General features: G+C 48.4%; 1 protein-coding gene across 1 annotated transcript in view; it reads right to left on the minus strand.

The window, feature by feature from the left end:
• The window catches only part of TMEM67 (transmembrane protein 67), a 1,162,308-nt gene that overhangs the window by 329,718 nt on the left and 804,711 nt on the right, over positions 1-27,879 (minus strand). The window contains exon 20 of the mRNA XM_085605278.1: positions 2,516-2,655. Coding sequence (XP_085461404.1) covers positions 2,516-2,655 — 140 coding nt within the window. The remainder of the gene's footprint in view (positions 1-2,515; positions 2,656-27,879) is intronic.

The raw sequence follows: 27,879 nt of genomic DNA on the forward strand, positions 1-27,879 counted from the left end.
GAAGCCTGGCTGCCTCTTTTTGGACCACCTGCAGCTTTCTGAGCAGGTAGCCAGGAATGCCCACAAAGAGCGCATTGGCGTAGTCGAGCCGGGATAGAACGAGGGCACGGATAACTATCTCCTTCGCGGCCCTAGGCAGAAGGGGGAGAAATTTCCTAAGGGTTTTAAGAAGGCCAAAAAACGTGCCGGAAGGCTACTTAACCTGCGTGTGAAAGGCAAGCAAGGTTCTCTTCAAACCAGACACCCAAATTCTTTACTCACTGAGCATCATACATAAGTCCGTGACTAGTGACGTCGGAACGTTAATGGAGGGTTCCTGAGGACGGTCCTCCTCTTCCTGCTCATAACAGGGGTAATGTTCTTGAAAGGTGTCCAAGCGCTGCATACCTGAGCGTCTGTCCGAAAAGGAATATTCACATTCCAAGTATGCGGAAGGGTCATCTGGTTGGTCTTCTTCCTATGATTCTTGGCACTTTACCCTCAGTTGAGAGGGGCTGTAAGTGGGGCCATAAGGACCTTCATCCTCCGATTCCCGATAATCCAGGAGGCGAAAAGGAGGTAGAGGAGACATTTTGGAAAAGTCCTGTAACAATGAATGAATTGTTTTGAAGGATGGCATGTCCATTTTTTTCATCGAGAGGATCGTCAATGGGATCGTCACCAGAGGCTGCGCCGACGGCGTGGAAGTATCCATTGATGGAGCCTAGACGCTCGTCGACGACGCAGCACCCAACTGAACCATTGACGGCAAAGCTCTCGACGACGTCGAACTCCTTACAGAAGCCGTCAATGACATCACAACTTCAGTCTTCGTCGACGCGATAGCCGCCATCGGCTTGACCATCGACGTCACCAATGTCGCTGAAGAAACCGTCAACTGAGTCCTCGTTCCGCCAGTCGTAGACAGAGAATGCCTGGTCTGTGAGGGATTATGTGGCGCAGAAGGAGGAGCAGAACCAGATCTTTTTGGGATTTGAGACGAGTCTGGATGCTCCTTTTTCACCCTTTTTTTCCACAGAAGACTCCTTGCTTGGAGATCCTGACTTTTTTGGATCTCTCTGGACAGAAGAAGGATCCTCTTCTTTCCTTTGCTTAGAGGAGGTATGAGGCCTCTCCTCACTCTCAGAGTCAGAATCCCGCACAGATTTTCTCTTTTGGAGCCAAATGAGAAGTCTTCCCTCACGATCTTTGAGGGTTTTTGAGGAAAAAGTCTGGCAGTGCTTACAACTCTTTAGGTTTGTGATCTGGATAAAGGCAGTATAAGCAATCTTTATGAGAATCTTTAGCGCTACTGTTATTCGATCTGAAGTTTGTATTGCCGCTAAGAGAATGGGCTTGTGGTAATAATGGTGCTATGTTGGTTTCTAGTACCCTTTGTAGCAATCCTTGCTTGAGGTCTCTTGCTGCCACTCAGAGGTTTTAATGATTGTGTAGAATTTCTGCCGTGGAGACAGAATACCAATTACGTAGTGTTTTGCCTGGAGGAAGAGTTACTGCTAGCACAAAACTGCCTGGAGTCAGCATTGCTCTCATCACTTCCGAAGAGTCTTCTGCAGGGTTGGAATATTGTCCACCTTCTATTTTGCTGCTACCCCAGAAGGCAAAGATGAGAGATCTTGGATGGTGGAGGTGTGCCACTGTGGAGCCTCTAGACAGACCTTGGAATGCCCCCGACCCATCAAACAAACGCATAAGGGACAGGCACTGTTTCTAAAACAGTGGTGTGAGATTTAATTTACTCTCTCCAAAGGAAGCATTGAAAGCCAAGAATATTTGTGTTTTGGGGTGAACTTAGTTGTTTAGGAAAAGTGGACTATAGACTGCCTGGACACAGGCTGTTCACCCAAAACGATCTACTGTTCAGAAACCCCTTTTAGTAATCCTTACATTAAGAAAAGAAGAATACTATATTTCAGGTTAGAATTAATATGCATTATAAGCATTATATGCATGGAGTACTGAAAAAAATCTATAAAGGTCTGACAGGATCTACTTACTGTAGGCACTCCCTAGTTCTTTACCCCAACTGAGTGGCTGCAACTTTCAGAGTCATTGTACAGGTCTTTGGTTCTACACCAATGGTGCATTGAATTACATTCAACTTCTGTGTGCTTTCAGGCTTCTTTCGAATTATTAGTGAACTGGCAGACCCCGTGGTAACCAGAAGAGTGCAGGCATTCACTAGATGATTCAGGTAAGAGACAGAAGTTATGGGGGGGGGGGCTACCTACTGCATCTGGTTGTTGGCACAATAAACATTTCTTAAAGCAGAAGCACTGTGGCTTAAGCTACCTTGTCTGGATGAAGAAGGTCAGATTTAGAAAAACTAGAAAGAGAGACAGTATATGCAACCAACATTTACCATACAAATGCTATTTTTCTGAATTCTGAACAATAAATCTAATTAAACGAACTTTCAAAGCATGAATGCTATACTGTGCAGAGTGAACGCCAATATGAATATAACAGCATAGATTTAAAAGGAATGTGGAATAAAAATATAATAAAATAATACCTCCAAAAAGAAGAGAACAGCAAGCACTTGAAAGAGAGGATTTATTTTCCTCACAGTTTGAATTTCATTCCATTCATTGGCAATGAAGTATGTCCTCCATATGCTGACAGGAGCCATGGTACTTTTTACTCCACTGTCCCCTAAATGGAATCATAAAATTATTTCACAGAAATATTTTATACCATAAAGATAATTGTGCAGAAGAGGCTGGCCTATTTGACCTGAAGTCAAAATGTGAGTCAGTTGAATGGAGTAGGGCTCACTAGGCCGAAAGAACAAGTTACTTACCTTCGGTAATGCATTATCTTGTAGAGACAATACCTAGCTGCAGATTCTTTACCTTTGTATTCCCCAGGCATCATCCGGATTCGGAAACTTTTGCGTGAGCAGTACCCCTCGTGAGCGCAATCAGGTGGCTCCATTCGGCTCCATGTGTCATCTGCGTCGTTAGCTTTGGTTATGACATTGCGGTCATCTATATAGGTGCCAGCTAAGCGCGCAGACGTCAGACCTATTCATGTTTCAAGACCAGAAGCACAGAGCCATGAAGTGACTGACTTGATTGCGGGTCATAACTAAGGCCCCGAAAAGGGAGCAACCCTAGCATTAACAAATGAGTCAGCAGAGCAGCGAGGGATGGGAGGGTATGTAAGGAATCTGCAGCTAGATATTGTCTCTACCACATAATGCAATACCGAAAGCAAGTAACTTGTTCATATGATAGAGACTTCTAAGTGGCAGATTCATTGTCTTTGAATATATTCCAAAGCCATATCTTGGCAGTGGGGTGCGGACAAATTGACTACACTAGGAAATCCTACAGGACCCCACGGACAAAATGCCCGTCCTTGCGGACCAGAATGTCCAGAAAGTAGTGTTTGACAAAAGTGTGCAATGATGCCCACATTGCTGCCTGGCAGATGTCCAGAACTGGGACACCCCGAGCCAAAACCGTGGTCGCAGTCTTCCCCTGGTGGAATGAGCTCATAAGCCCTCAGGGAACTGGTTCTTAGCCAGGGAGTGGCAGCTCTTAATGCAGAGAACCACCCCCGCGAGAAATGGTCTGTTTCTGCACAACCGTTTTTTATCTCCCATGTACCCCGCAAAGAGTTGGTCAGCCACCGGGAACACTTTTGTGCGGTCAAGGTAGAACAACAATGCTCTTTTTGGGTCCAAGATGATGGAGATGCTCCGCTTCCTTAGAGGGATGCGAGGGAGCAAAAAAGGTGGGCAGCGTGACTGATTGACCCAGATGGAATTAGGTCAACATTTTTGGCAAAAATTAAGCCTGTGTGCAAAGAACCACCTTATCTGCAAAGGTCATTATATAAGGAGTCTTGCAAGACAATGCCTGCAACTCATGAACTATCCGGGAAGATGTTATCGCCACCAGAAAGGCTGTCTTGATGGTAAGCAGCCAGAGGGGACAAATATGCAAAGGTTCGAAAGGAGCACACATAAGGAAAGCAAGGACCAAATTAAGGTCCCACTGTGGCATGAGAAAGGGCGTAGGTGGGAACATATGCACAAGCCTTTTTAAGAATCTATTTATAATGGCCGTTCCTCAACAGACTTCCCACTGGGGAGGGGAACGAGGCAGGGCTGCCCTCTGTCTCCGTAACTTTTTGCACTGGGGCTGGAGCCCCTGGCGGCATGGATCCGTCAAGAGCTGGTCATACGGGGCCTACGGTGGGCAATGGGGTGGGAAGACCGCATCTCGCTACATGCGGATGATATCCTTCTCTATTTGACTGCCCCCGCACGCTCCTTAAATTGCCTGCTGGATATCTGCACAGCATACGGACGCGCCTCAGGCTACACGATAAACTGGGCAAAATCCCTTCTTTACGTGTTACACGGTCCCGTGCCGAAACTCCCACGACACTGCACCATTCAAATCGCGACCTAAGGATTCAAATACTTAGGTATTTATATCACACATACACGTACGCGCTCATAGTAGAAAATCTCACAAAACCGCTTATAAAACTTTAAAGTGATGTCAAACATTGGCGCTCATTGCCATTAACACTACTCGGAAGGGCGGCCCTTTTTAAAATGATGGTGCTCCCTCGGTTTATCTACGCCCTCCAAAACACGCCATTCCCGATAGCACCCGCATATTTCGCAGCGCTTAATGCAGAAGTGACCAAACTATTGTGGGATGGCAAAACGAGTCGGATAGCCATACAAAAGCTTATGAGGGGGTGGTACGACGGAGGAACTGCCCTTCCTAATGTTAAGCTATATTATTGGGCTATGCAGCTTATGGTTATAAACCAATGGCTTCATGTACCACAGGAAGAACCTGCGTTTCGCATGGACAGGCATTTACTTGAAAAAGAAGGTATCATGAGAACATTATACAATAAAAAATGACGACCCGCACTTACAGGCCCAACGGCACACACGGTACAAATTTGGTGTGAGGCACAGCATGCACTGGGATGGGAAGGGGTAATTACACAGGCTACACCTATATGGGACACACGACGACTAGGAAAACTGAGCAATACGAAAGGTTTCCAGCAATGGGACCTAATAGGTATTTCAAAAGTAGGGGATATTTGGAAAAAGGGGGAATTCCCATTTGACCAACTACAGGGAACATATGGATTAGCACAGACAGAGGTTTAGATATCTACAGGAGAAACACGTACTACAGAATGCCTTGCCCCGAGGCACCCAGCTGCCGGAAGCCTTGCCACTAGAGGATAGGCTTCTCACAGATCATTTACACAAGAAAGCCATTTCCCTAGTGTACGAAAAGTAGTAAACAACCAACAAGATCCCACGATAACCCTTAAACGATGGGAGGCGGAGCTGGGGCCCCTGGTCGAGGCAGACTGGCAGGAAGCATTGGCGTCTCCAAAGGAGTTGGCAATCCCCTCAAGGCTGAGACTACTACAATTAAAAGTCTTACACAGAACATATTACACACGTACACTACTTCATAAATTGGGAAGCACTGACACACCGCTTTGCCTGAGACACTGCGGCCTTTCCGGGGCGTTCATACACACTATCTGGAGATGTCCCAACATCAAGTCATACTGGAAAGCAATTATGACCACTATGTCGCAGGTCACGGGGATAGAAGTCCTCCCGGAACCGAAAAGCTGCCTTATTAATATATGGGAACCAACGGACCTCAATCAGTCGGACCAGAACTGGGTAACACTCGGTCTGACATTGGCAAAACGGAATATGGCTCTTAACTGGGGATCCGGGCAGACCCCAACCCTGCGAAAATGGTGCCAAGATATGGACACCACAATGGTGACTGAGAAAGCAGTATATGTACCAGTCTTCCTCTCAAGACCTGTGGACATCCAAGACACCCAAAGGAATCTCCCTTGGATTGAGTCACAATGCAAGCATCGCAACGTATCTGACCGGTTTTCTGATTCCTGGGCTCCTCGGACTCCAACAGGCTCAGTAACACAGGTGGCGACTCTATAACTTTCTTGAGGCCTGCACTATCTTTAGACCGATTCTGAGGCCAGTATCCCTCGTAAGCACCACTGGAACGGAGCCCCTGTGCACCGCGTCGGCTGGCCGTTGCTAAGGCTGGTGACTCTTGTCTCCAGAGATCTTCTGGTACCTTCAAGGGACTGCTTTGATTCCAGGGGGCTCCCCTGCTTGCTTGAGCCTGCTCTGACTTACCTAGTTGTGGTGAGTCACTTGGACCTTGCTGGTCCTGACACTGCACCTTCTTCGATTTCTACATCTGTTGTCATTGCTAAGTTGCCTCAGCTGGACACTGACCTCCTGGCTCTCGACAAACTACGTGGGACAGCTAGTGAACGGCTCCTGGTCTTCCTCGGCGTTGCCTGGCCACACAGCTGCAAATCCAAGGTCAACGTCAACTCTCCTGCATCTCACGACATTGGTGGGCATTCTTCTTCCATGCCTCCTGGTCACTCCTGAGTGGCATAGAATCTGTCCCCTCTGCTTGCAGGTACTTCTCATCTTGAATCCACCTTTGGGTTCTACCGGACACTTTCACCTTCTTCGTCAGCAGCATCTTCCTGAAGTCCTCCATTGGGTTCGACAGCGGTTTCTGACATCACATCGCACCAATGCACCTGGCTTTACTATTGTAGGTATCCTGTTTCCTAGGGTATCCACGGGTGGGGTGACTCTCCAACCTTCTGCCTTCCACAGGGTTTCCTCAGGGTCCACTGGGAAGGGTCCTTCTTTAACCCCTTCAGTGCCCGCCCCTTTCCCCGCCCAGTGCCGGCCGTTGCATTAGCGGGCGGGGTCTATGACGAGCTGGACTCGTCATGGGCACAGCGCCACCGCGGCCCATGACGAGTCCAGCTCGTCATGGGCATTGAAGGGGTTAAAATTGCAACCGTGACTTACCCATTGACTTGAACTGAGTACGATGTCAAGTTCCCACTCCACGCACGGCCTCCGTGGGGTTCCTAGATACTCACCTTGGGTGGTTCTTTGGGTCCCCTGCTCTTCTACGCCTTCTGGGTCCACTCTGGTCTTGAGTCGTGGTTCGTATTCCACTATTTTAGTATATGGTTTGGTTTACCCCTGGAGACCATTGTGTATTTATGCTGCTTACCTGTTTTATTTGCAAAGTATTATGTGCACTCTAGGCGATATGGTTATGTGTTAGTTAGTGTCTTATAATAAATACCTATTTTTATAAATACACTGGTGGTTCTTTTCCACTTAACCTATACCAACAAGATTAAGTTCTGGTAAAGAAAGCTGCTTTACACTCCTTCTGGACTAAGCCTGAAGGCTTCTTTCCACAGCTACAACTTAGAGAGCTTTCCAAGGTTGTCTAAGACCACTAAAATCACCATAAGAGTTGTCTGGATTAGTGCAGGGTGCTACACTTACATAAGAGAGTACCATATACTAAGCTAGCCTCCTACAGGGAGCATCTGGGAAGAGTCAAGAGTGACTTTGGCTCATTTATAGAGAACCCCAACGAATGCAGAAGATCTGCCGTAATCCGAAGGTGGGAGAAGACAGTCTAGGGCAAGGACATCTTCAACAGCCAGTCATCGAGGTAGGGGAAGAATGAAATCCCCAACCTGAGCAGATGAGCTGCAACCACCACCATCACCTTGGTGGACACCTGAGGGGAGCTTGTTAGGCCAAAAGGTAGCAAGGTAAACTGAAAGTGCACATGGCCTATGTTGAACTGCAGGCAACGTCTGTGCCCCTGCAGGATGGGGATGTGAAAAATACGCATCCTGCCGGTCCATCGCTACCAGCCAGTCGCCTTGGTCTAGGGAAGACCAGACCTAAACCAACGTGAGCATCTTGAACTTCTCCTTTTTGAGGAAGAGATTGACGGTACAAAGATCTAAAATGGGCCGTAACCCTTTGTTCTTCTTCGGAATCAGAAAGTAGCGGGAATAGCAACCACTGCCTACTTCTGAAACTGGGACCCTTTCTATAGTTCTCTTGGTCGGGAGAGCTGCAACTTCCAGAGATGATCCTCCGCTAGCCGTTCATGAAGTGAAGGGATAAGAGGAGTAAAAGAAAGGAAAGGCAGGGAATAGCCCTCCTGAATGATCTGCAAGACTCACTTGTCCGATGTTATGAACCTCCCGTGAAGGAGATGATAGATTCTCCCTCCAACTGGTGTAGCATGGTCTTGCAGACCAAGAGGGCTTGGAGGCTGCTGTTTTTCGAGAGCTGGGTGGCAAACGACTTCTGGCTTCCATTCTGAGGTCGGAATGAGCCGTGTCCAGGTTCTCGCACAACTTGGGAAATTGCGCACGACGGTGGCTGGGATACAGTTGGCGCGGCTAAAAACTCCTTCCATTGCCACGAAAGGCGTCAAAAGCTAGACTGGCCACGGGGTGTTACTGAGAGGCCCAAGGATCTGGCCATGGCACGAGTCCTTCAAACTCTCCTAGGCAGAGTCTGCCTTATCCCCAAAGAGATGAGATCCATAAAAGGACATGTCCATCAAATTAGCTTGGACAGCGCCTGAGAAGCCTGATGTTCTTAGCCAGGTGTGGGCCGTAAGGCTACTGTTGTCTAAACCACTCTGCCCAGAGAGTCAATCATGTCTAGGCCACACCTTATGGTGAATTTTGCTGCATCTCTTCTGTCCTTTACCGCCTGCGAGAGTACTATGTAAAATTTACCTTGAAAGTCCAACCCCTTTGATACCTCCAAATACCTCTGGCATTGCTTTCCCCACTATATTACAAATAATGTTCATAATCACTTATTTGACCCAGGAAATGTTCTAAACGAAATTGATTTGCTGATCCAAGACGATATACAAGCTTCTCTTATGTTTATGGTATTTATCAGTATATCACACCTTCTTTCCATACCCTCTTGCACATGTCCCCCAATTCATCCTCTAAACCCGCCTTGCCATCACTATGCTGTTATGTGTTTTTTCTCTTCATAACGCCTGGTAAAGCGGCATATGACCTGTTGCACTATTATACTTAATATCTGTTTCTTACCGTTCTCTGTAAAGCACCTTAATGCCAATCTGGCGAAAAGAGAACTATATAAAACCGATAAATAAATGTTAAATTAAAATTCTAAGGCTAAAATACATGAGGCATCAAACCATGTAGGTAGTGCTATTTTAATCCCAAGATGTAACTCAGTGAGGAAACTGTCTGTTAGTTAGATGAGTGTATATCAATAGAATAAGAGCTACAGGCTGCTGCTAGGATAGAAATTGCAGCAATACAAGCTACTGAGAGTTCCGGTAAAGGATGGCTAGTGCATTCTCTTATGGGAGGGTGGTTGCAATGATTCACAGCACGGGGAGAAACTCCATGGGCTCTCAGAGAAGAAATTAAATGGTTGTGGTGGAAGACAGGGGCTGTGGGAAACTCACAGAAGATGGGTTGCAAGAAGCTCTCACAAGGAAGAGAGGGGAATATGTGGAGTAGGATCTCTCAGGAAGGGAAGGGGCTTGTCAGAATCCAGTCAGAGCCAACGGACAAGCATTATTTTCTTGGTCTGAACGATGGGGGTTGGAACTTTTTACCACGGATTCCCCAGGGCCTGACCTACTACATCACTGTACAATGGTGCCAAGTACAACCTTTCTGCACTGGACTCAAAAGGAAGCGAAGATGAGCAGTCAACAGCTTCTCAGTGAGGTAGTGTGGGAGGTAAAAACTCAGAACTTAAATAGTTACGCAACAAAGAGAATAAAACGCTGTTCTACCCGGGCTTTTCTTTACAGAAAAAGAGAACTGCTTTTATTGTACACCAAAATATAATAGTACACAAAGTAAGACCAATCAGGCACAACATTATAATAAGTAGTGCTATGGGATTATAATTACACAGACAAGGATAAGGCAAGATTATGGCACAGATGCAAACTCACTATGGCATGTGTGAGCTGCCTTCCTGGTTCTGTAGCCTGTGTGACAGTTCAATTGTGCCCGACTACTACTAAAAGGCCTTCAATACGTAAAGAAGAAGAATTCAGTTTCGCTGTAGAGGCACAGTAAGTGTTCGAGTTCACTTGGTTGGCTTATCGGAAGTACAGTTTGCTCGAAATTTTTGAGTGTAAATCATGCAGACAAGAACAGTGAAAGCAATCCTGCTTGTGGATTACAGCAGCACAGCAAAGGCAGTACCATCTACCTTTCTTAGTGTTGGCAGAGGAATGCAGTGGCTCCAGCAAAGCAGAAGCAAGGCACAGGTGGTCCCACCACTCAAACAACAAGGAGCCCCTCCACAATAGCGGTCACAGATCCTCCAACTGTGATTTCAGCTCCCAGCAGAGTCCGCTCCTGCCACTAGGTTGCAACCTTATAGTCACGCTAATCATCATACTCAGGCTGTTGGCGATGGGGCCATATGAAGCTTGCTCAGGAAATTTACGGGGAGGCTGGGAAACCCACTCCTAGACTCAAATCAGCACTAGTTACACTTTTCTTGATTAAGTCTGCACTTCTGGGGGGCGTGGCCGAGCCGAGCAGCAAGATGGCCGCTCACTGAGAGGGCTGTGCCGGCCAGCAAGATCACCCTGCATTTATATGCCTTTATTGGCGACTTCCGACATAATCGACGTGAGGAGTGAGGCAGCGGAAGGCTGGAGCGAAGTTTGGCTCCAAGAAAACTGAGCGGAAGGCAATACAGACGACCAAGGACGAGCGCGGCCATTGCTTTGGGCCTGTGACGGCTGGGCTGAAGTGCGCAGTGGGATAAAACGTGTTACGCAACTCTGGCTGGGGAGAACTGGCGAGCGGAGCCACGATCCGGAGGCTGCGAATGTGGGTAGACGTCAAGGACTACGGTGCAGAGAACTTACTGGGCCCGACAACTGAAAATAAGGGAGCCGACCGCACTATCGCTTCTGGCCCAGCTCTGTGGTTCGCGCGGCGGAGACCGGAAGAACACACAGAGATACTGATGCTCTGTGCTTGAATGAGTAGCCTTAGGGTACAGCTGACAGGGAAAACACAGCGCAGCGAAATTGCCTGCAACAATAGTTAACCAGTTACTCGGACACGGAGACCGGGGTGCCTCACGTGCGCAGATTGTGACCGCGTCCCCAAGATGGCACTCATTAAAAATGGAGGCCTCCCTGACTGCGATCCCTGGTAGCACCGGAGCTACCATGCTAATACTTCGCCCTGCTGGGATAGAGGCTCGGGCGGAATATCCTCCCGCTTTCTATAACAAATGAGGCTGGAATAAGCCACAGGGCACAGCCAAAACCTAGCAAAGCGCCTAAAACAACACACAGGAGCAGATTCCCCCGCAGGCAGGGGGAGATCGGCGAGGCCTGGATATACGCGGCGTGCTAGGGGTGCCCGGCTCACTATACACCGGACAGTACGGCGGAGGTGTCTGAGCATACCTGTTTGCGCAGCCAGCACAATGGGGGAAAACCAACACTAAACAATCCAAGTTAAGCTTTGACCCCAAACGGCAGACTAGGCAGATGGACGCAAAAGCCCTGCAAGAGCAGGACAGTCTGAACCAGATCTGCGCACCATCCTACTGGAAGTGACGTCAAGCCTCAGGACAATCGACGACAAGCTGGACACTCAATCGGCTGGGTTGGAACGAGTCAAAGGAAAGGTGGACGTCCATGAAGTCAGGCTAGACACTATAGAAAATAAAGCAGCGGTTGCACATGATTTCCAAGTGGACACTAAAGAGCAAATGGAGAAGATCCTAGCAGTTACAAGAGCCAAAAACGAAGATTTGGAAGCCCGTTTGCGGCGAAACAAGCTGCGCATCACGTGAGTACTCGAGACAACAGCGATGTCCAAAATGGAGAAATACGTTGAAAATCTCCTCTGTGACCTGCTTGGAATAGACTTGTCTACGATGTTCATTGTGGCGAGAGCACACCGCTCACTCGCACCCAAACTTTCAGTTGGTTCTACCCCCGACCGAATTATTGCACGCATATTAAATTATAGCGATCGAGATGCGGTGCTGTGTCTGGCGCGGGAAAGAGGTACTATACAACACCAAGGGAACACGCTTTCCTTTTATCCCGACTTCACCCCCGGAGTGCAGGCTGCACATAGAGAATTCCTCCAGGTAAAGCGGATTCTTCAAAAAGCAGGCATCTTATATGCTCTCTTATACCCGGCTAAGCCGCGCATTGCATACGGGGGAAAGTCACACTACTTCACAGACGCCAAGTCAGCATTGAAGTAGGCCAAGCGAATCGGGGGCTCGAAAATGGCTACAACTAACGCTGACCTGAGTGACGACGACGAAGCTACATCTAAAGCTGGCTCTGCATTATCTACAGAAACTGGTAAGACTGTTACGATTGGGTTTGGGTTTGAATTCACAACCTGGTTGAGGGGATGATTTGGGAGGTAAGGGGGGAAGTTAGATTCTTTAGTTCTTATAGTTAGGATCAGCAGTAGGCGAGAGAGACAGATGTGCTCTTCTAACAATTCAATTCCAGGTGAAAGCCTCCACTCAAGACGATCCAGGAGCATCAATACCAATCACCATGTTTTAAATAGGGAAAAGACAATGCGGATCACGGGTAAGGGTAAGAAACATGCCCCAGACGACTCACCCTATATAATGTTTACGCAAAGATGATGCCAATCACATGTCTCACCTGGAATATCCGTGGCCTTAACGACCACAAAGGTGCGACTGGTGCAAGCATATTTGATTCGTCATGGCATAGACATTTGCCTTTTACAGGAAACGCACTTAACAATGACATCACAAACCAGGCTATGCTCAAAGAGGTGGGGCCACATATATTCAGCAACGTACTCCAACTATTCACGAGGTGTGTCGATACTCATTAGGAAATGCTTGGGTTGGACTACAACACACACTTCAATAGATCCAGAGGGGAGATATGCGATTGTACATGGGCACATAAGCAGGTGACATGTCAAGTTGGTGAATGTTTATGGTCCCAACACAGATGACCCAGACTTCTATTGCAGGGTATGGACGGAGATAGTGCGGCTAGGCGACTACACCGTGATATGGGGCGAGGGGGTGGGGAGGGGAGATTTTAACATAGTCCTACAAGATAACAGAGACAGATTTGGTGCCGCCTGCTCGCTGCACCCAAAAGCCATGACCCAACTACAATCCATCATAGGGAAGAACCAGTTAGTTGACATTTGGAGGTAAACACATCCAGACGCTAGAGAAGGGACTTGTCTGTCAACGCACCATAAAGCGTGGTCCCGATTAGACTACTGCCTGTTGACGGAAGATGTGACTACGTGGGCTAAAGACGTAACACACTTGCCCCACACACTGTTTGGATCAAGCACCAGTGTTACTCACACTGGCTCTGCCACAGACACCCCGAGAGCCTTCACATGGCGACTCCCGAGCGAGGCACTGATGGAACAAGTTTTTAGAGAAGAAATCCGTCGAGAGGTTTTGGAATACTTTGCAAACAATGAGAATTCAGTTAGCTCTCAGGCAACACTGTGGGAGGCCTTCAAGGTGCTGATCAGGGGGCATGCATAGCCAAGCAAGGAGGGGTCCTTAATGACATTAGGTAGAATTTGAGCAGCATTGAGAAGGATACTCAAGGCTTAGAAAATGAATATTATCAAACTCAAGATCCGAGGCTGCTGGCTGAAATTTGAGGGAAAATTACGATGTACGAGGAGGAGGTGGACAGAGAGCTCAAGCTTTTGAATAAATACGGGGAGGGAGACAGACCTGGAAAGACGCTGGCTACCTTACTGAAAAATCCCCATCCCCACACGTACATAACTGAATTGAGTGACAAGGGTTCTGGTCTCGTGACAGAATTGGAGGCCCTCCCGGCAGTTCTGAAGAAATTCTTCAAGAGGCTCTACAGGTCCCGCGCTGCAAACAATGCGGGCAAACTAAACGAATACTGGGACACAATAGAACTAATTTAGTTGGGAAGGAAGCACAGAGAGTATTTGGATGTCCTATATATGGAGGAGGATATTGTGCAGGTGATTCAGGGCCTCCCATGCGATAAAGCTCCAAATTCGGACAGCCTCACAGCCTCTTTCTACAAGATGTATGCTCAAATCCTGGCCCCTTATCTACTTGAGGTATATCAGGAGGCGTACGATAATGGCATTCTTCCACCGTCAATGAAAGAGGCATTGATTACTACGATACTCAAACCCGGGAAACCAAATAACAACTGTGATTCATATCGCCCGTTATCCCCGATTAATGTGGATAATAAAATCTATGCTAAACTACTGGCCTCCCGCCAGAAGCCACTTTTACCCCTGATGATACGTCTGGACCAGTCGGGTTTTGTACCGAGCAGGTCAACCTCTCATAACTTGCGAACACTGTTTGCAGTGCTGCACTACCTACACCCTCAAGTTTCCGCAGCTGCTGCCCTGTTGGATGCCACCAAGGCATTCGACACGCTGGAATGGCCATACCGGTTTGCTCTGCTAGCCGGTATGGGACTAAGGGTACAGTTTATAAGACAAATACAACTATTATACACGAAACCTACAGCCAGGATCAGATTTAATGGTATCGTGACTGAGCCGTTTGAGATCTCGCGGGGGATGCGACAGGGGTGCCCATTATCGCCCCTGTTGTTTGCCCAAGCAATGGAGCTGCTAGACTGAGGCAGCACCATGCGCACAGGGGATTGGGTTTCACGGCCAGAGGCTTGGTGGCATCCCTATACGCAGATGATATCACGCTCTATATAATCAACATAGCTGAAAATGTAAACCCCATCATACGGGAGCTGTTGAAGTTTGGCCAACTCTCTGGTGTCCAGATAAACTGGTCCAAGTCTATACTATTACCCCTTACAGACTCCACACTGCCATTCCCACTGGAGTTCCCACTACAGTGGGCAGAGGGACCTGTCAGATATTTGGTAGTGTGGATCCCCAGGGATATAAAAGAATGATGTGAGGCTAATTACAGCCATGCAATGATGTGGCTCGAAGAGAGAGTACTTATCTGGACAAAGCTGCTCATTTCAATGGCAGGAAGAATAGCATTGCAAAGATGGTGGTGCTGCCCAAACTGCTGTACCTGTTCATAAACCTGCCCATGTGTTAACTTCAGCATTTTTAAAGAGACTTGGATCGAACATGATAACCTTGATTTGGGCGGGTAACAACCTAGAATCGCCTGGGAGACCCTGACATTGCCACTAAGACAGGGGGTGCTGGGGGCACCAGACTTTCAATTATATGCATATTGTGCGCGAAAGCAGTTTCTGCACCAATGGATATATCCAACCTCATATCAGTCGAATGTGGCAATAGAGTAAGACAATGCAGCCCCGGTGTCGCTGCATGTGGCCTTATACTACCCATATAAATGTCCCAAAAAGGAAATAGACACAGTGGAAACCTTGTGGTGCGTGTGGAGGGGACTGCAGAAGAGGCCAGGGCAGTCGACTCTATGCCCCCTCCGTGCGGCTGCTGTTGCATCCAAACTCCCCATGTTGAAGGACAGAGAAAAAAATAGGCATGTGAGCAAGCTCCAGATTGCTCGGTTTGCAGACCTATACACAGAAGATGCGGTTATGACCCTCCCCCCTACAACCGATGGAGGGGGACCCTCTGAACCTGGCAGACACCATACTATATTATCAGCTCAAAGCCACCTGTAGTAAATTGCATGACACTTTTCCAAGCCCACCGCCATCATTAGCACCCCTGGAGCACATTGTGACAGAACCATCACCGCGGAAACTAATCACATACCTGTACACCACCACACAGCATCAACACCCGATAATACACCCACGAGCCCTAGAAATTTGGAACTCTGCGCTTGACAACCTTGTTACACTGGAGTAATGGCAATACTGCTGCGGCTAGCTAGAATTACTGTCCCCTAATTATAGACTGCGCTTAATACACTTCAAGTATTTGCACCAGTTATATAGAACCCCAACACAACTGCAGAAAATGGGACTGAGGGTGAATGGAGAGTGCTGGAAATGTAATTAACTAGAGGCCACGTTTCTGCATATGGCTTGGTACTGCCCACCGATAGCGGACTACTGGAGAAACGTTTTTAGAACAGTGAAAGATATTACGGGGGCAAATGTAGATTGTTTGCCACTGCTAGGGATTATGGTTATGTCAGGGACATTCCCCAGGGCATGCGACATTTGACGGCAATGTTACTGCTGATGGACAAGCGAGAGCTAGCAAAAAACTGGGGCAGTAGGCAGGGCCCACGCATTGACTCCTGGCTAAAAGAAGTTGTATATTATCAAGAACAACTGTCACATTTCTGGGAACTAATGCCCCAGGCCTCACGACCAAAGGACACTGCAGGATTGGCTCAAGCGAAGGGAGGCTTTTGCGTTGCCTTCGGCTGCTGACCTCTCAGGTGAGAGACGCCAAACTGTGCACCTGTCATAAGAATACAAACATGCCGCCGCACAAATGGGACTATTCACTGGCACAGATAGACATGAGGCAGAGGATGTATGGGTGTCGTAAATCGAGGATTTCGAGCTAGATGCCATTGGTGTTATAAACATTGGGTTGAATTGTAAATGGGATTACAGATCTTCAGGAATGTATAGAATTGCAGACATGGAAATTGGATATGACTTCTCTCACATTTTGTAGTTATGTTTATGTTCGTAAATATGACATACCACAAGATGGAAACATGACAGGAATTGTGATAAATGTATGTATGTCATGGATTTCATGCCTTATTTAAATTTAAATAAAAATAACTTTTTTTTTTTTAAGTCTGCACTTCTGGGCTGTCCCACACTCTGGGCACATCGTTTGAGCTTCAACTCCTCAGACAACACACAGCTCTTCCAGCAAGATGGCACAGATTTCAGTTGTTGTCCTCTCAGCTCTGGAAAACTGGCTTTCAAAGACACCAGACCTGGACCCAAGTAGTTATTATTATACTGTGCAGAGGACTCCTTCCCTTGGTCAGGAACAAACAAGAATTGGAACCAAGTGTGATACTTAGGGTCCCATCCCACTCTTATAGTCTTTTTGCGGATGGGGGATGTTGATCCCACGGTCAGTGTTCTGGAACCAGTTAGAATCAGTGTCCTTTCAAAAGTACCTTCTCCTTCTGCAGGGCACAGTCTTTGTTGAAGTTGATGGCTCTCACAGAAGGCAGAGACTATGCAGTCTCCAAGCTGGAGCACCCTAAACACAAGCACAATAAAGTGCAAAGTCTCTGCACCTGGCTGTCCTCAGCAGTCTGGAGTAGTACTCTGAGAAGTTGCAAAGGGACAGGTACCACATGGAAGATTTCCTCTGTGCAACAAAAGAGAGCCTCTTTCTCACCTACCCACACCCACCATCAGCCATGTGGCATTACACGTGAAGGGATGACCAGCAGACCCTTGCTAACAAAGGCCACTGCTGCATTTCTAAAGCAGCCCCCTATCCATCGTCCCACACTTCAGTGTCCGAGGCTACATTCTTCTACTTTAGAATGCAAGCAGCATTCTACCTTTGTATGGGGAGGCTGTAGCACAAGCCCCATCTTGTGCTATATTTTCCCAGAGGCATCCAAACTCTATCCCACTGATCTATGCATCAATAGACACACAATACCCATAGAGTCCTGCTACCAGTCACCGTACATACAGCATGCAAATAGGGATGTCAGAGTAGGGACTGGGCATAACATTCAAGCTGATCTTTAGTCCTGCATGCAACACATTCAAGCCTAAGCAGGAAAAAAAATGTTTTGTATTATCCTGCTTTAATGTGTATGTCCAGGGACATGAAAGGGTTTTCCATTTCAACTACAGAGTGCGCTTGATGCACCTCTCCAGATCTCAGAAACATGTACTATGATTTATGGTCAATTACAAAGTCTAGGTCTCAGCTCGTACACAATATTATTGGGTGGGGTGAGTCACTCAGGGCAGGCATCCACATCTGAAACACCATTAAGTGTATATTCTGATCCCAACAGGACAGTAGGAAACCTCCAAACAAGGAGATGGGTCCAGCTCCATGGCACAGGAAGGTGGTTCCCTCATGACAGGACGGGCCACCACATGGTGAAAAGTGGTAGAAGAGACTTCTCAATAGGGGAAGAGCTTGGGTTTCAAGATGGTCACATGGGAGGGAGAAGAGCTGTCTGTGCACCCACGCGGTAGCAGATCCAGAGTAGGGTTGGCTGGTACAGTTGCTTCTACACCTGGAGGAGGAGCAAAGTAAAACCAGAGGCAATGGACTTGTAGAATTATCTCTCACATCACCTGTAGTGGTTGACACAGAGACTCAATAGGTTTCTCATATATACATGCCCACCCAATTCTGTAGGCCTCTCAGGTGCCAGTCTGTCCATTGTAGCCATCAATAAAAGACATCATTAGTGGCTTGGTCCAGACAGAATGTACACAACACTCTCAATGAGGTCTGCAATCCAAAGAGCAAGTGGAAGCAGCCAGCGCAGCCACAGATGAGCACCCAGTAGACTGCCTTCAAGCTGGGCTGGTGTCTGCACAGCATCAGTAAGGGCAGCAGTGGCCACACACACACAGATACCGTTGTAGGAAGCTGGCTCTGTATATACTGTACCAAAGTAAGGTACAGTGTGCACAGAGCCTCAAATGAAAGAGGATGAGACTAACCATTCCCAAAGACAGTCTTCATTTTCTAAGTGGAAATATCTGTAAAGGTAATCTGCATTGGTATGGGCAGTCCTAGGTCTATGTTCCACTGTAAAGTCCATTCCCTGGAGGGAGATGGACCACCTCAAGAGTTTTGTATTTTCTCCTTTCATATGCATTAGCCATCTGAGAGATCTGTGGTTCAGTTTGAACCAGTTAGTGAGTACCAAACAGGTATGGTCTCAGCTTCTTCAGGGAAGAAACCACCGAAAAGGCCTCCCCTGAATGGCACTCCAATGCTGTTCCCGGGGAAGTGACCTTCTGCTTATGAAAGCAACAGGTTGGTGTTGTCCATCATCATTGGTCTGGGATAGGACCGCTCCTATCCCTAGCTCAGAGGTATCACTCTGCACAATGAACTGCTTAGAGTAATCTGGAGCCATGAGAATAGGTGCTGAGCACATTGTCTCTTTTAGGTTGTCAAAAGCCTTTTGACAGCTAACCGTCCAGTTCACTTTCTTAGACATCTTGTTGGAGATGAGTTCTGTGAGAGGTGTCGCAATGGATCCATACCCCTTCACAAACCTCCTGTAGTACCCAGTCAAGCCAAGGACTTCGGTCTGGGTGGTTGGAGCTTCCCAGTCCAGAATAGTTTGGATTTTGGGTTGGAGAGGCGGAAAGTGGCCTCCCCCTACAAGGTGGTCCAAGTATTGAATACGCTACTTACCAGTATGCATCTGTTCTTGGCATGTAGGGCTGCTGACATTCATATCTGTGCATAGATCACCTGGTCCATCTGGAGAACGTTTTACAAGGCTTGCAGACTGCAGGCCTAACAAGCAAGGCATCCAAGTGCCAGATAGGGCAGGAAACTGTTTTGTTCGAGGCATGTGGGCTGCTGAATTCATATCTGTGCATAGATCGCCGCCTAGTGTTGGGTCTGGATGATTGCACATTGTTGTCCTGGAAGAGTCTTCGAAGTATCACGAGATAGGTGGCTCCTCCCCTGGACTACAGTGCGCATGGGCATCCTCTCCATCCTTAGATTGTTTTTCGCTATTGTGGCAGTGATGGAGTAGATACAGTAAGTGATGACCATGCTATACAGCAATTCTGAGTGCTGCAGCCGCTACAGGCGCCGGGGAGGAGGGTGGGCGATATGAATGTCAGCAGCCCTACATGCCAAGAACAGATGCATACTGGTAAGTAGCATATTCAGTTCGAGGCATGTGGGCTGCTGAATTCATATCTGTGCATAGAATACATAGCAGTTCCTCCATTAGCGGCGGCTACCCGTGCCAGCTGCAGCAGTCTGAAAAAGAGTTTTGAGAACAGCCTGTCCTACAGCTGCCTGCTGTTTTGAGTGTACATCTACACAGTAGTGTTTGGTAAATGTATGTATAGTGGACCATGTGGCTGCTTTACATATTTCCTGTAAAGGAATGTTTCCTAGGAAAGCCATGGACGCCCCTAACTTTCGTGTTGAGTGGGCTCGTGGGGGAATCGTTAATGTGCGTTTAGCTTTGTGATAGCAAATTTGAATACATTTAACGATCCATCTGGCTATCCCTGCTTTGGAAATGGCGTTGCCCTTGTGTTGTGGAGAAAAGGCAACGAAAAGTTGTTTTGTTTTCCTAAAGTCCTTAGTTCTGTCTATATAGTACATGAGGGCCCTCTTTACATCTAGTGTATGGAGCATTCTCTCTGCGACATTCTGTGGATTTTGAAAGAAAACAGGCAGTTCAATAGTTTGATTCATGTGGAACTGCGATATCACTTTGGGCATGAATTTGGGGTTGGTACGTAGTACAACCCTGTTTGCGTGCACCTGTATGAATGGCTCTTGAATGGTTAGTGCCTGGAGTTCACTAACTCTTCTTAATGAAGTGATTGCCACTAGGAAAGCTACTTTCCAGGTGAGGAATTGAATCTCACATGAATAGAGAGGTTCAAAGGGTGGACCCATTAATCTGGTGAGGACCAAATTGAGGTTCCACACCGGTGCCGGTGGGTGTCGTGGGGGAATTACTCGTTTGAGACCCTCCAAGAAGGCTTTGATGGCAGGCACTCTGAATAAAGAGAGGTGCTGCCTGTTTTGGAGATAGGCTGCTATCGCGGTTAAATGGATACGTATTGAGTTGAATGCCAGATTGCATCGGTATAGGTGTAAGAGGTAACAGATGATGTTTTGAATGGATGCGTCCAGCGGGTTAATGTTATTGTTGCTGCAGTAAATGACAAACCTCTTCCATTTAGCCGCATAGCAAGCTCTGGTAGTGGGTCTCCTGGCCTCCTTGATGATCTCCATACAGTCAGGTGGTAGGTTTAGGTAGCCAAACTCTAAGACTTCAGGAGCCAGATTGCCAGGTTCAGCTGTTGCGGATCTGGGTGCTGAATTTCGCCATGGTTCTGTGTTAAAAATGCGGGTTTGATCCGCAGCCTTTGATGCGGCACCACGGAAAGTTCTAGAAAGGTGGTGTACCATGGTTGGCGCGCCCATGTGGGAGAAACTAGGATGAGTGTCAGTGAGTGTTGTCGCAGTTTGCGTGCCACCAGCGGTATTAATGGCGCTGGGGGAAAAGCGTACGCAAATCTGCCGGACCAGTTCATCCATATCGCATTGCCCTGTGATTGTGGATGTGGGAACCTGGCGGCAAAGCTTTGGCATTTTGCGTTTTCGTTTGTGGCGAATAGGTCTATCTCTGGATGACCCCACTGTTGGAAGTACGGTTGGAGAACTGACGGAGTGATTGCCACTAGGAAAGCTACTTTCCAGGTGAGGAATTGAATCTCACATGAATGGAGAGGTTCAGAGGGTGGACCCATTAATCTGGTGAGGACCAAATTGAGGTTCCACACCGGTGCCGGTGGGTGTCGTGGGGGAATTACTCGTTTGAGACCCTCCAAGAAGGCTTTGATGGCAGGCACTCTGAATAAAGAGAGGTGCTGCCTGTTTTGGAGATAGGCTGCTATCGCGGTTAAATGGATACGTATTGAGTTGAATGCCAGATTGCATCGGTATAGGTGTAAGAGGTAACAGATGATGTTTTGAATGGATGCGTCCAGCGGGTTAATGTTATTGTTGCTGCAGTAAATGACAAACCTCTTCCATTTAGCCGCATAGCAAGCTCTGGTAGTGGGTCTCCTGGCCTCCTTGATGATCTCCATACAGTCAGGTGGTAGGTTTAGGTAGCCAAACTCTAAGACTTCAGGAGCCAGATTGCCAGGTTCAGCTGTTGCGGATCTGGGTGCTGAATTTCGCCATGGTTCTGTGTTAAAAATGCGGGTTTGATCCGCAGCCTTTGATGCGGCACCACGAAAAGTTCTAGAAAGGTGGTGTACCATGGTTGGCGCGCCCATGTGGGAGAAACTAGGATGAGTGTCAGTGAGTGTTGTCGCAGTTTGCGTGCCACCAGCGGTATTAATGGCGCTGGGGGAAAAGCGTACGCAAATCTGCCGGACCAGTTCATCCATATCGCATTGCCCTGTGATTGTGGATGTGGGAACCTGGCGGCAAAGCTTTGGCATTTTGCGTTTTCGTTTGTGGCGAATAGGTCTATCTCTGGATGACCCCACTGTTGGAAGTACGGTTGGAGAACTGACGGATGTAGCTCCCACTCGTGCATCTGGTGGCTGTGTCTGCTGAGCAGATCCGCCATCTGGTTGTCCTTGCCGGGGAGGTGTTCCGCCATGAGGAATATGTTCCTCTGAATGGCCCACTTCCACATGCTCTGAGCCAGATGAGACAACTGTGGAGAGTGTGTTCCTCCCTGCTTCTGTATGTAGTACGTGGCAGTCATGTTGTCCGTCCGGATCAACACGACTTTGTTGCACAAGTGTACTTTGAATGCCTTCATGACTAGGAAGATTGCCATCAGTTCCAGAACGTTGATGTGCATCTTCTTTTGTTGCGTTGTCCATAGTCCCTGCACTGTGTAAGTTAGTACATGAGCTCCCCAACCCTGGAGAGAGGCGTCCGCTGTTAGTATTATTTGTGGAACAGGCTCTTGGAACGGTCGGCCCTTGCAAAGGTTTTGTGGATTCCACCAATGCAGAGAGTTGTATGCCCGACCGCTGACCAACACTAGGTCTTTTAATTGCCCGTGAGCCTGATTCCATTGACGTGCTAAGCACTCCTGAAGCGGGCGCATATGTAGTCTCGCGTGCGGGACTATGAAAATGCAGGAGGCCATCATGCCTATCAACTGCATGAACACTCGCGCAGGAAGGGAGTGTTGGGGTTTGAACTTTGAGATCAGCAGTTGCATGCTGTTGATCCTCACTAAATTTGGCTGAGCTGTGGCTGCCAGAGTGTTTATGGTCGCGCCCAGGTACTGTCGTACGTGTGCGGGTCGGAGATGTGATTTTGGGTAATTTAGTGAGAATCCCAGACTGTGAAGAAGGTGAATGGTGAGGGACATGTGGCTGGCACATTGCTGGGCTGACTTTGCCTGAACAAGCCAGTCGTCCAGGTAAGGGATGACGTGAATGTGTTGTCTCCGTAGATGTGCAGCCACTGTTGCTAGGCACTTGGTAAAGACCCTTGGTGCTGTTGTTACTCCGAAGGGGAGAACTTTGAATTGATAGTGATGTCCCTGAATAGTGAATCTGAGATATTTCCTGTGTGATGGGTGTATGGGTATGTGGAAATACGCATCTTTTAGGTCTAGTGTGGCTAGGAAGTCTCCCTGACTGAGTAGCGGGAGAACCTGCTGTAGGCTGAGCATATGGAAATGCTCTGAAAGAATATATTGGTTGAGGGGTCTCAGGTCTAGTATAGGTCTGAGCGTCCCGTCCTTTTTTGGGATTAAGAAGTATAGAGAGTATACCCCTGTCCCCTGCTGGTTGACGGGCACGACCTCTATTGCACCTTTTTGCAGCATACTTAGCACTTCCTGCTGCAATAATGCCAAGTGCTCTACGGACATAGGACGGTGCTTTAGAGGTATGTTGGGTGGAGTGGACGTTAATTTGAGACAGTAACCGTGCTGGATAATGTCCCTGACCCACCTGTCTGTGGTGATGGTTTTCCACGCTGACAGGAACCGTTGGAGTCTCCCCCTGACAGGTGTTATGTGGTCGGGGGGAAGGGAGAGGGCGTCACTGTTTGTTTTTGGGGGAGGACCTGGTGTTGCCGTAACCACGTCCCCTGCCCTTGGTGCTGGAGCCACGATATCCACCTCTGTTGGTTTTATCATGGGTACTTTGTGTGCCCCCTTATTGTACTGCTGCTGTGACCCCTGACCTCTAGGCGCTCCTCTATTCCCGGGGCGACGAAAGGAGCCACTACGAAACTGCTGCGTCTGCAGAGCCCCCATTGATTTCGCAGTGTCAGTGTCTTTTTAAATTTTTTCGAGAGTAGTGTCAACCTCAGGGCCAAATAAATAGTCTGGGTTGACCGGTTGATTTAGGATATTGTTCTGAATCTCTGGCTTGAAGCCTGAGATTCTCAACCATGCATGCCTTCTCAACATGACGCTTGTGTTGATTGCTCTTGCCGCTGTGTCGGCTGCATCCAGTGCGCACTTGATGGATGCATTGGTAAGGAGTTGTCCCTCTCTGATGAGGAGCTACGCAGCCTCTTTATATTCATCTGGCAAATGTTGGAGTAGTGATTCAAGTGTGTCGTAGTGGGATCTATCATAACGGGCCAGGAGTGCCTGTGTGTTGGCAATGCGCCAGATGTTTGCTGCTTGCGCGGCAATCCGTTCGCCAGATGTCTCCAGTACTTTGGACTCCTTGTCTGGGGGAGGAGCATCACCTGTTTGTGAGTGGGCTCTTTTGCGAGCCTTAGCAACCACCATGGAGTCCAAAGGTAACTGACCCCTAATGTACATAGGGTCTCCGGGTGCAGGATTGTATTTTTTTTTAATCCTGGGGTTTAGCACCCGTGCCCTTGTTGTTTCTTTAAAAATGTCCTTTGCAGGTTTGAGAACACCTTTTAACATGGGCAGAGTTTTGACAGTTCTTTTAGAAGAAGCGAAAGTGTCCACCAAGAAGTCCTCTTCGACAGTGTCCGAATGGAGTTCTACTCCATGATTGGCAGCAGCCCGTTCTATGAGGGCATTAAAGGCAGCAGTGTCCTCTGTGGGAGATGTCTTTATGTTATAAAGCTGCGTGTCATGGGTATCTGGTGCGGTACCCTGGTCTGTGGGGTCATCCCATGCCTGATCTGGGTCTTGCAGGTGATCATCAGGATCGACATCCCCAGGGTAGGTGGTATCATCCCCTACATAGTCCTCTACTGCGTCTGCCTCTGAAGGCGTAGGAGAAAAGGACGGTGGATCCTGATGGAAGGGTTGAAAGTGTTCGTGAAGCACTGGCTCTGACCCTGCGGCAATTTGTGTTTGAGAGGGATATTGTATGAGTCCAATCCACTCTCTGGCGTGATTTTCCGCTTGCGGAGCATCAACCTACCAGTGTTGGCGTTGATAAATTGTAGCTGTGAAGGCTCGAAATCTGTGTGTCCAGTGGATGGGGACTGTGTCTGGCGGACACGTGTCCTAATCTTGGAACATTTTTGGCGCCTTGGGCGGCGGCAACCCAAACGTGATGTTGGTCGGCGCCGAGGGTACTTTCGAAGCCTTGTGCGTGTCGGGACTCGACGTAGAGTGGAGGGCTGCCCGTTCTTTGATGCGTTGCAACGATGCAGAGACCTGTTGCACGGTGAACGCAGATGGCTGTTTGGAGCCGGTCGGCACCCTGGAGGTAGGCGTCGAAGCTGCACTCGACTTCTTTGCAGCCATGGGGTCATCGATCCGAAGGGAGGTATCGACGCTCGTTGGAGTCGATGACTTGGCAGGCGCAGCCGTCTTCGACGTCGACGCAGACGGGGTGGCCACTTTGACTTTGGTGGTTGGGGCCGATGTCTTCGGTGCCAGAGGCCGAGGCGCCTTGTGGGGACCGAGGGCCTTCTTCTTTGGCTCGGCACCTGTATCCGCTGCGGTGAGCTCGGCACCGAAATCCCTTTTTGCGCGGTCGGAGCCGATAACCTTTGCTGGCGTCGAAGGAGTGGAGGGCTTCGAGGCCTTCGAGCTGATCACAACCAGTTTCACTTTCGGTTTCGATGGAACTGATGCGATGGATGGTTTCGGTTTCGCTAAAGGGAATCCAGTCGTCTTCGATAATAATGGCTCTTCGAAATGTTCGAGGCCGGGCCTAAAGGCGGGGCCGAAGAACCGTGAGATTGATCTTGGGTAAGGCCCGAAGGCGATCCCTCGACCTGAGCCTTATGACGACATATGTTTTTGGCCTCCGTATCGATGGGTTGGCCTAGCTCTTCGCTGGAGCTATCTTCCTCGGCCGCAAAGGCCTCATCGTAGTCTCCTACCTCTTCGACGACTTCTTCTCTCTGAAAGATCACCTCATCGTCGTCCTCCGATCGGGAGTTATGTTCGGAAGCGGGGCTGGAGTCTATGTCTTCCACGCTCTCGGCGTCCTCGTCTTCGGTGCTAAAGATGTTGGCCGGGGCAGGCGCCGATTGCTGCGCCTCCAATCTCGCCGCCCGTCGATTCCGGAGAGTCTTCTTCGAACGGAATCGGGCACAGGCCATACATTTCGACTCATCGTGATCCGGTGAGAGGCATTTGTTGCATACCGGGTGGACGTCGATGTGTGGGTATTTCGCGTGGCATAAAGGACACCGTTTGAATGGAGTCCTCGATTCCATCGTCGATCGAAGTTCGATGTTCGGACCAAGCGGATCCGAAAATCTTGAAGAAGGTGCTAAAGCACTAAAGAAATTAATCGATACCGAACGGGAACAGTACCGACGAGAACTACAGGCCTTTTGGCCTGAAACTGAATTTTCCTAACTTGAGCTAAGATAAGCACATCCGAACCCAATGGCGGAAAAAAACAATCTAAGGATGGAGAGGATGCCCATGCGCACTGTAGTCCAGGGGAGGAGCCACCTATCTCGTGATACTTCGAAGACTCTTCCAGGACAACAATGTGCAATCATCCGGACCCAACACTAGGCGGCGATCTATGCACAGATATGAATTCAGCAGCCCACATGCCTCGAACAAAACAGTTTCCTGCCCTATCTGGCACTTGGATGCCTTGCTTGTTAGGCCTGCAGTCTGCAAGCCTTGTAAAACGTTCTCCAGATGGACCAGGTGATCCTGCAAGGAAGAGCTAAACACAGCAATATCATCAAGATAAGCTGCACTAAAGCCTTCCAACCCAGCAAGGACTTGATTCAACAACCTTGGAAAGGTGTCAGGGTATTCTATAGACCAAAGGGCATCACATCAAACTGGAAGTGCTCATCAGGTGTGGAGAATGCTGTCTTTTCTTTTGCTCCAGGGGCCATGCCAATCTGCCAGTACCCTACAGTCAAGTCAAACGTACTGAGAAACTGGGCAGGCACTAACTTATCTATCAATTCATCAACTCTGGAGATGGGGTGTGCATCTGTTTTGGTGACAGTATTAAGGCCTCTGTAGTCCACACAAAAACTATTTTTTCTCTATGCACCCTGTGCAAGAGGTTTGGGGACTAGGACCACTGGACTGGTCCAGGGACTCTAAGAAGACTCAATGACCTCCAGCATCTTGCTGACCTCAGCCATAATGCTTTCCTTAAAAAGGGTGTGTATATTGCTGCAGGACCTGCCTGCAGTTGGTTAGAGAGGGTGCCTGAATAGACAACTCCATCCACTGACCCATCTTGGGGGCTGTAAGAGAGGTCAGGTAGAGGTTCACTCTCTGTCTCCTGATCCTCATCAGTAACCATCAACATGTTCACATCAGAGTTTCAGGTGGTTTACATGTATCACCCTTTTGGGGGACCTGCTAGTGCGCAGGTCTACCAAGTAGGTGACCTCACTCTTCTTTTCTAGCAGAGGGTAAGGGCCACTCCATTTGTCTTGGGGAGCCCTTGGTCCCACTGGCTCCAAAATCCACACCTGTTGCCCTGGTTGGAATTCCACCAGTGCAGCTTTTTGGTCATACCAGAGCTTCTGGAGCTCGTGGCTGGCCTCAAGGTATTTGGATGCCTTCTGCATGTATTCTGCCACCCTGGAACAAAGGCCTGGTACATAGTCCACCATATCTTGCTTTGGTACACAATGGGGTTCCTCCCATCCTTCCTTCACAAGAGAGAGTGGTCCTCTTACAGGGTGGCCAAACAGACATTTTCCTTCTGAGGCACCTCTCTGTAGGCAAAAAGCAGGCAGGGTAACAGAACATCCCATCTTTTTTTGAGTTTTTTATGGAGTCCCATTATCATGCCTTTCAATGTCTTGTTGAATCTTTCAACACGGCCATTGGTTTGTGGGTGATAAGGTGTTGTGAACTTATAAACCACTCCACACTCATCCCACATGTGTGTCAAGTATGCA

This window comes from Triturus cristatus, chromosome 5_1 (genome assembly GCF_964204655.1).
Source record: "Triturus cristatus chromosome 5_1, aTriCri1.1, whole genome shotgun sequence".
Lineage (NCBI taxonomy): Eukaryota > Metazoa > Chordata > Amphibia > Caudata > Salamandridae > Triturus > Triturus cristatus.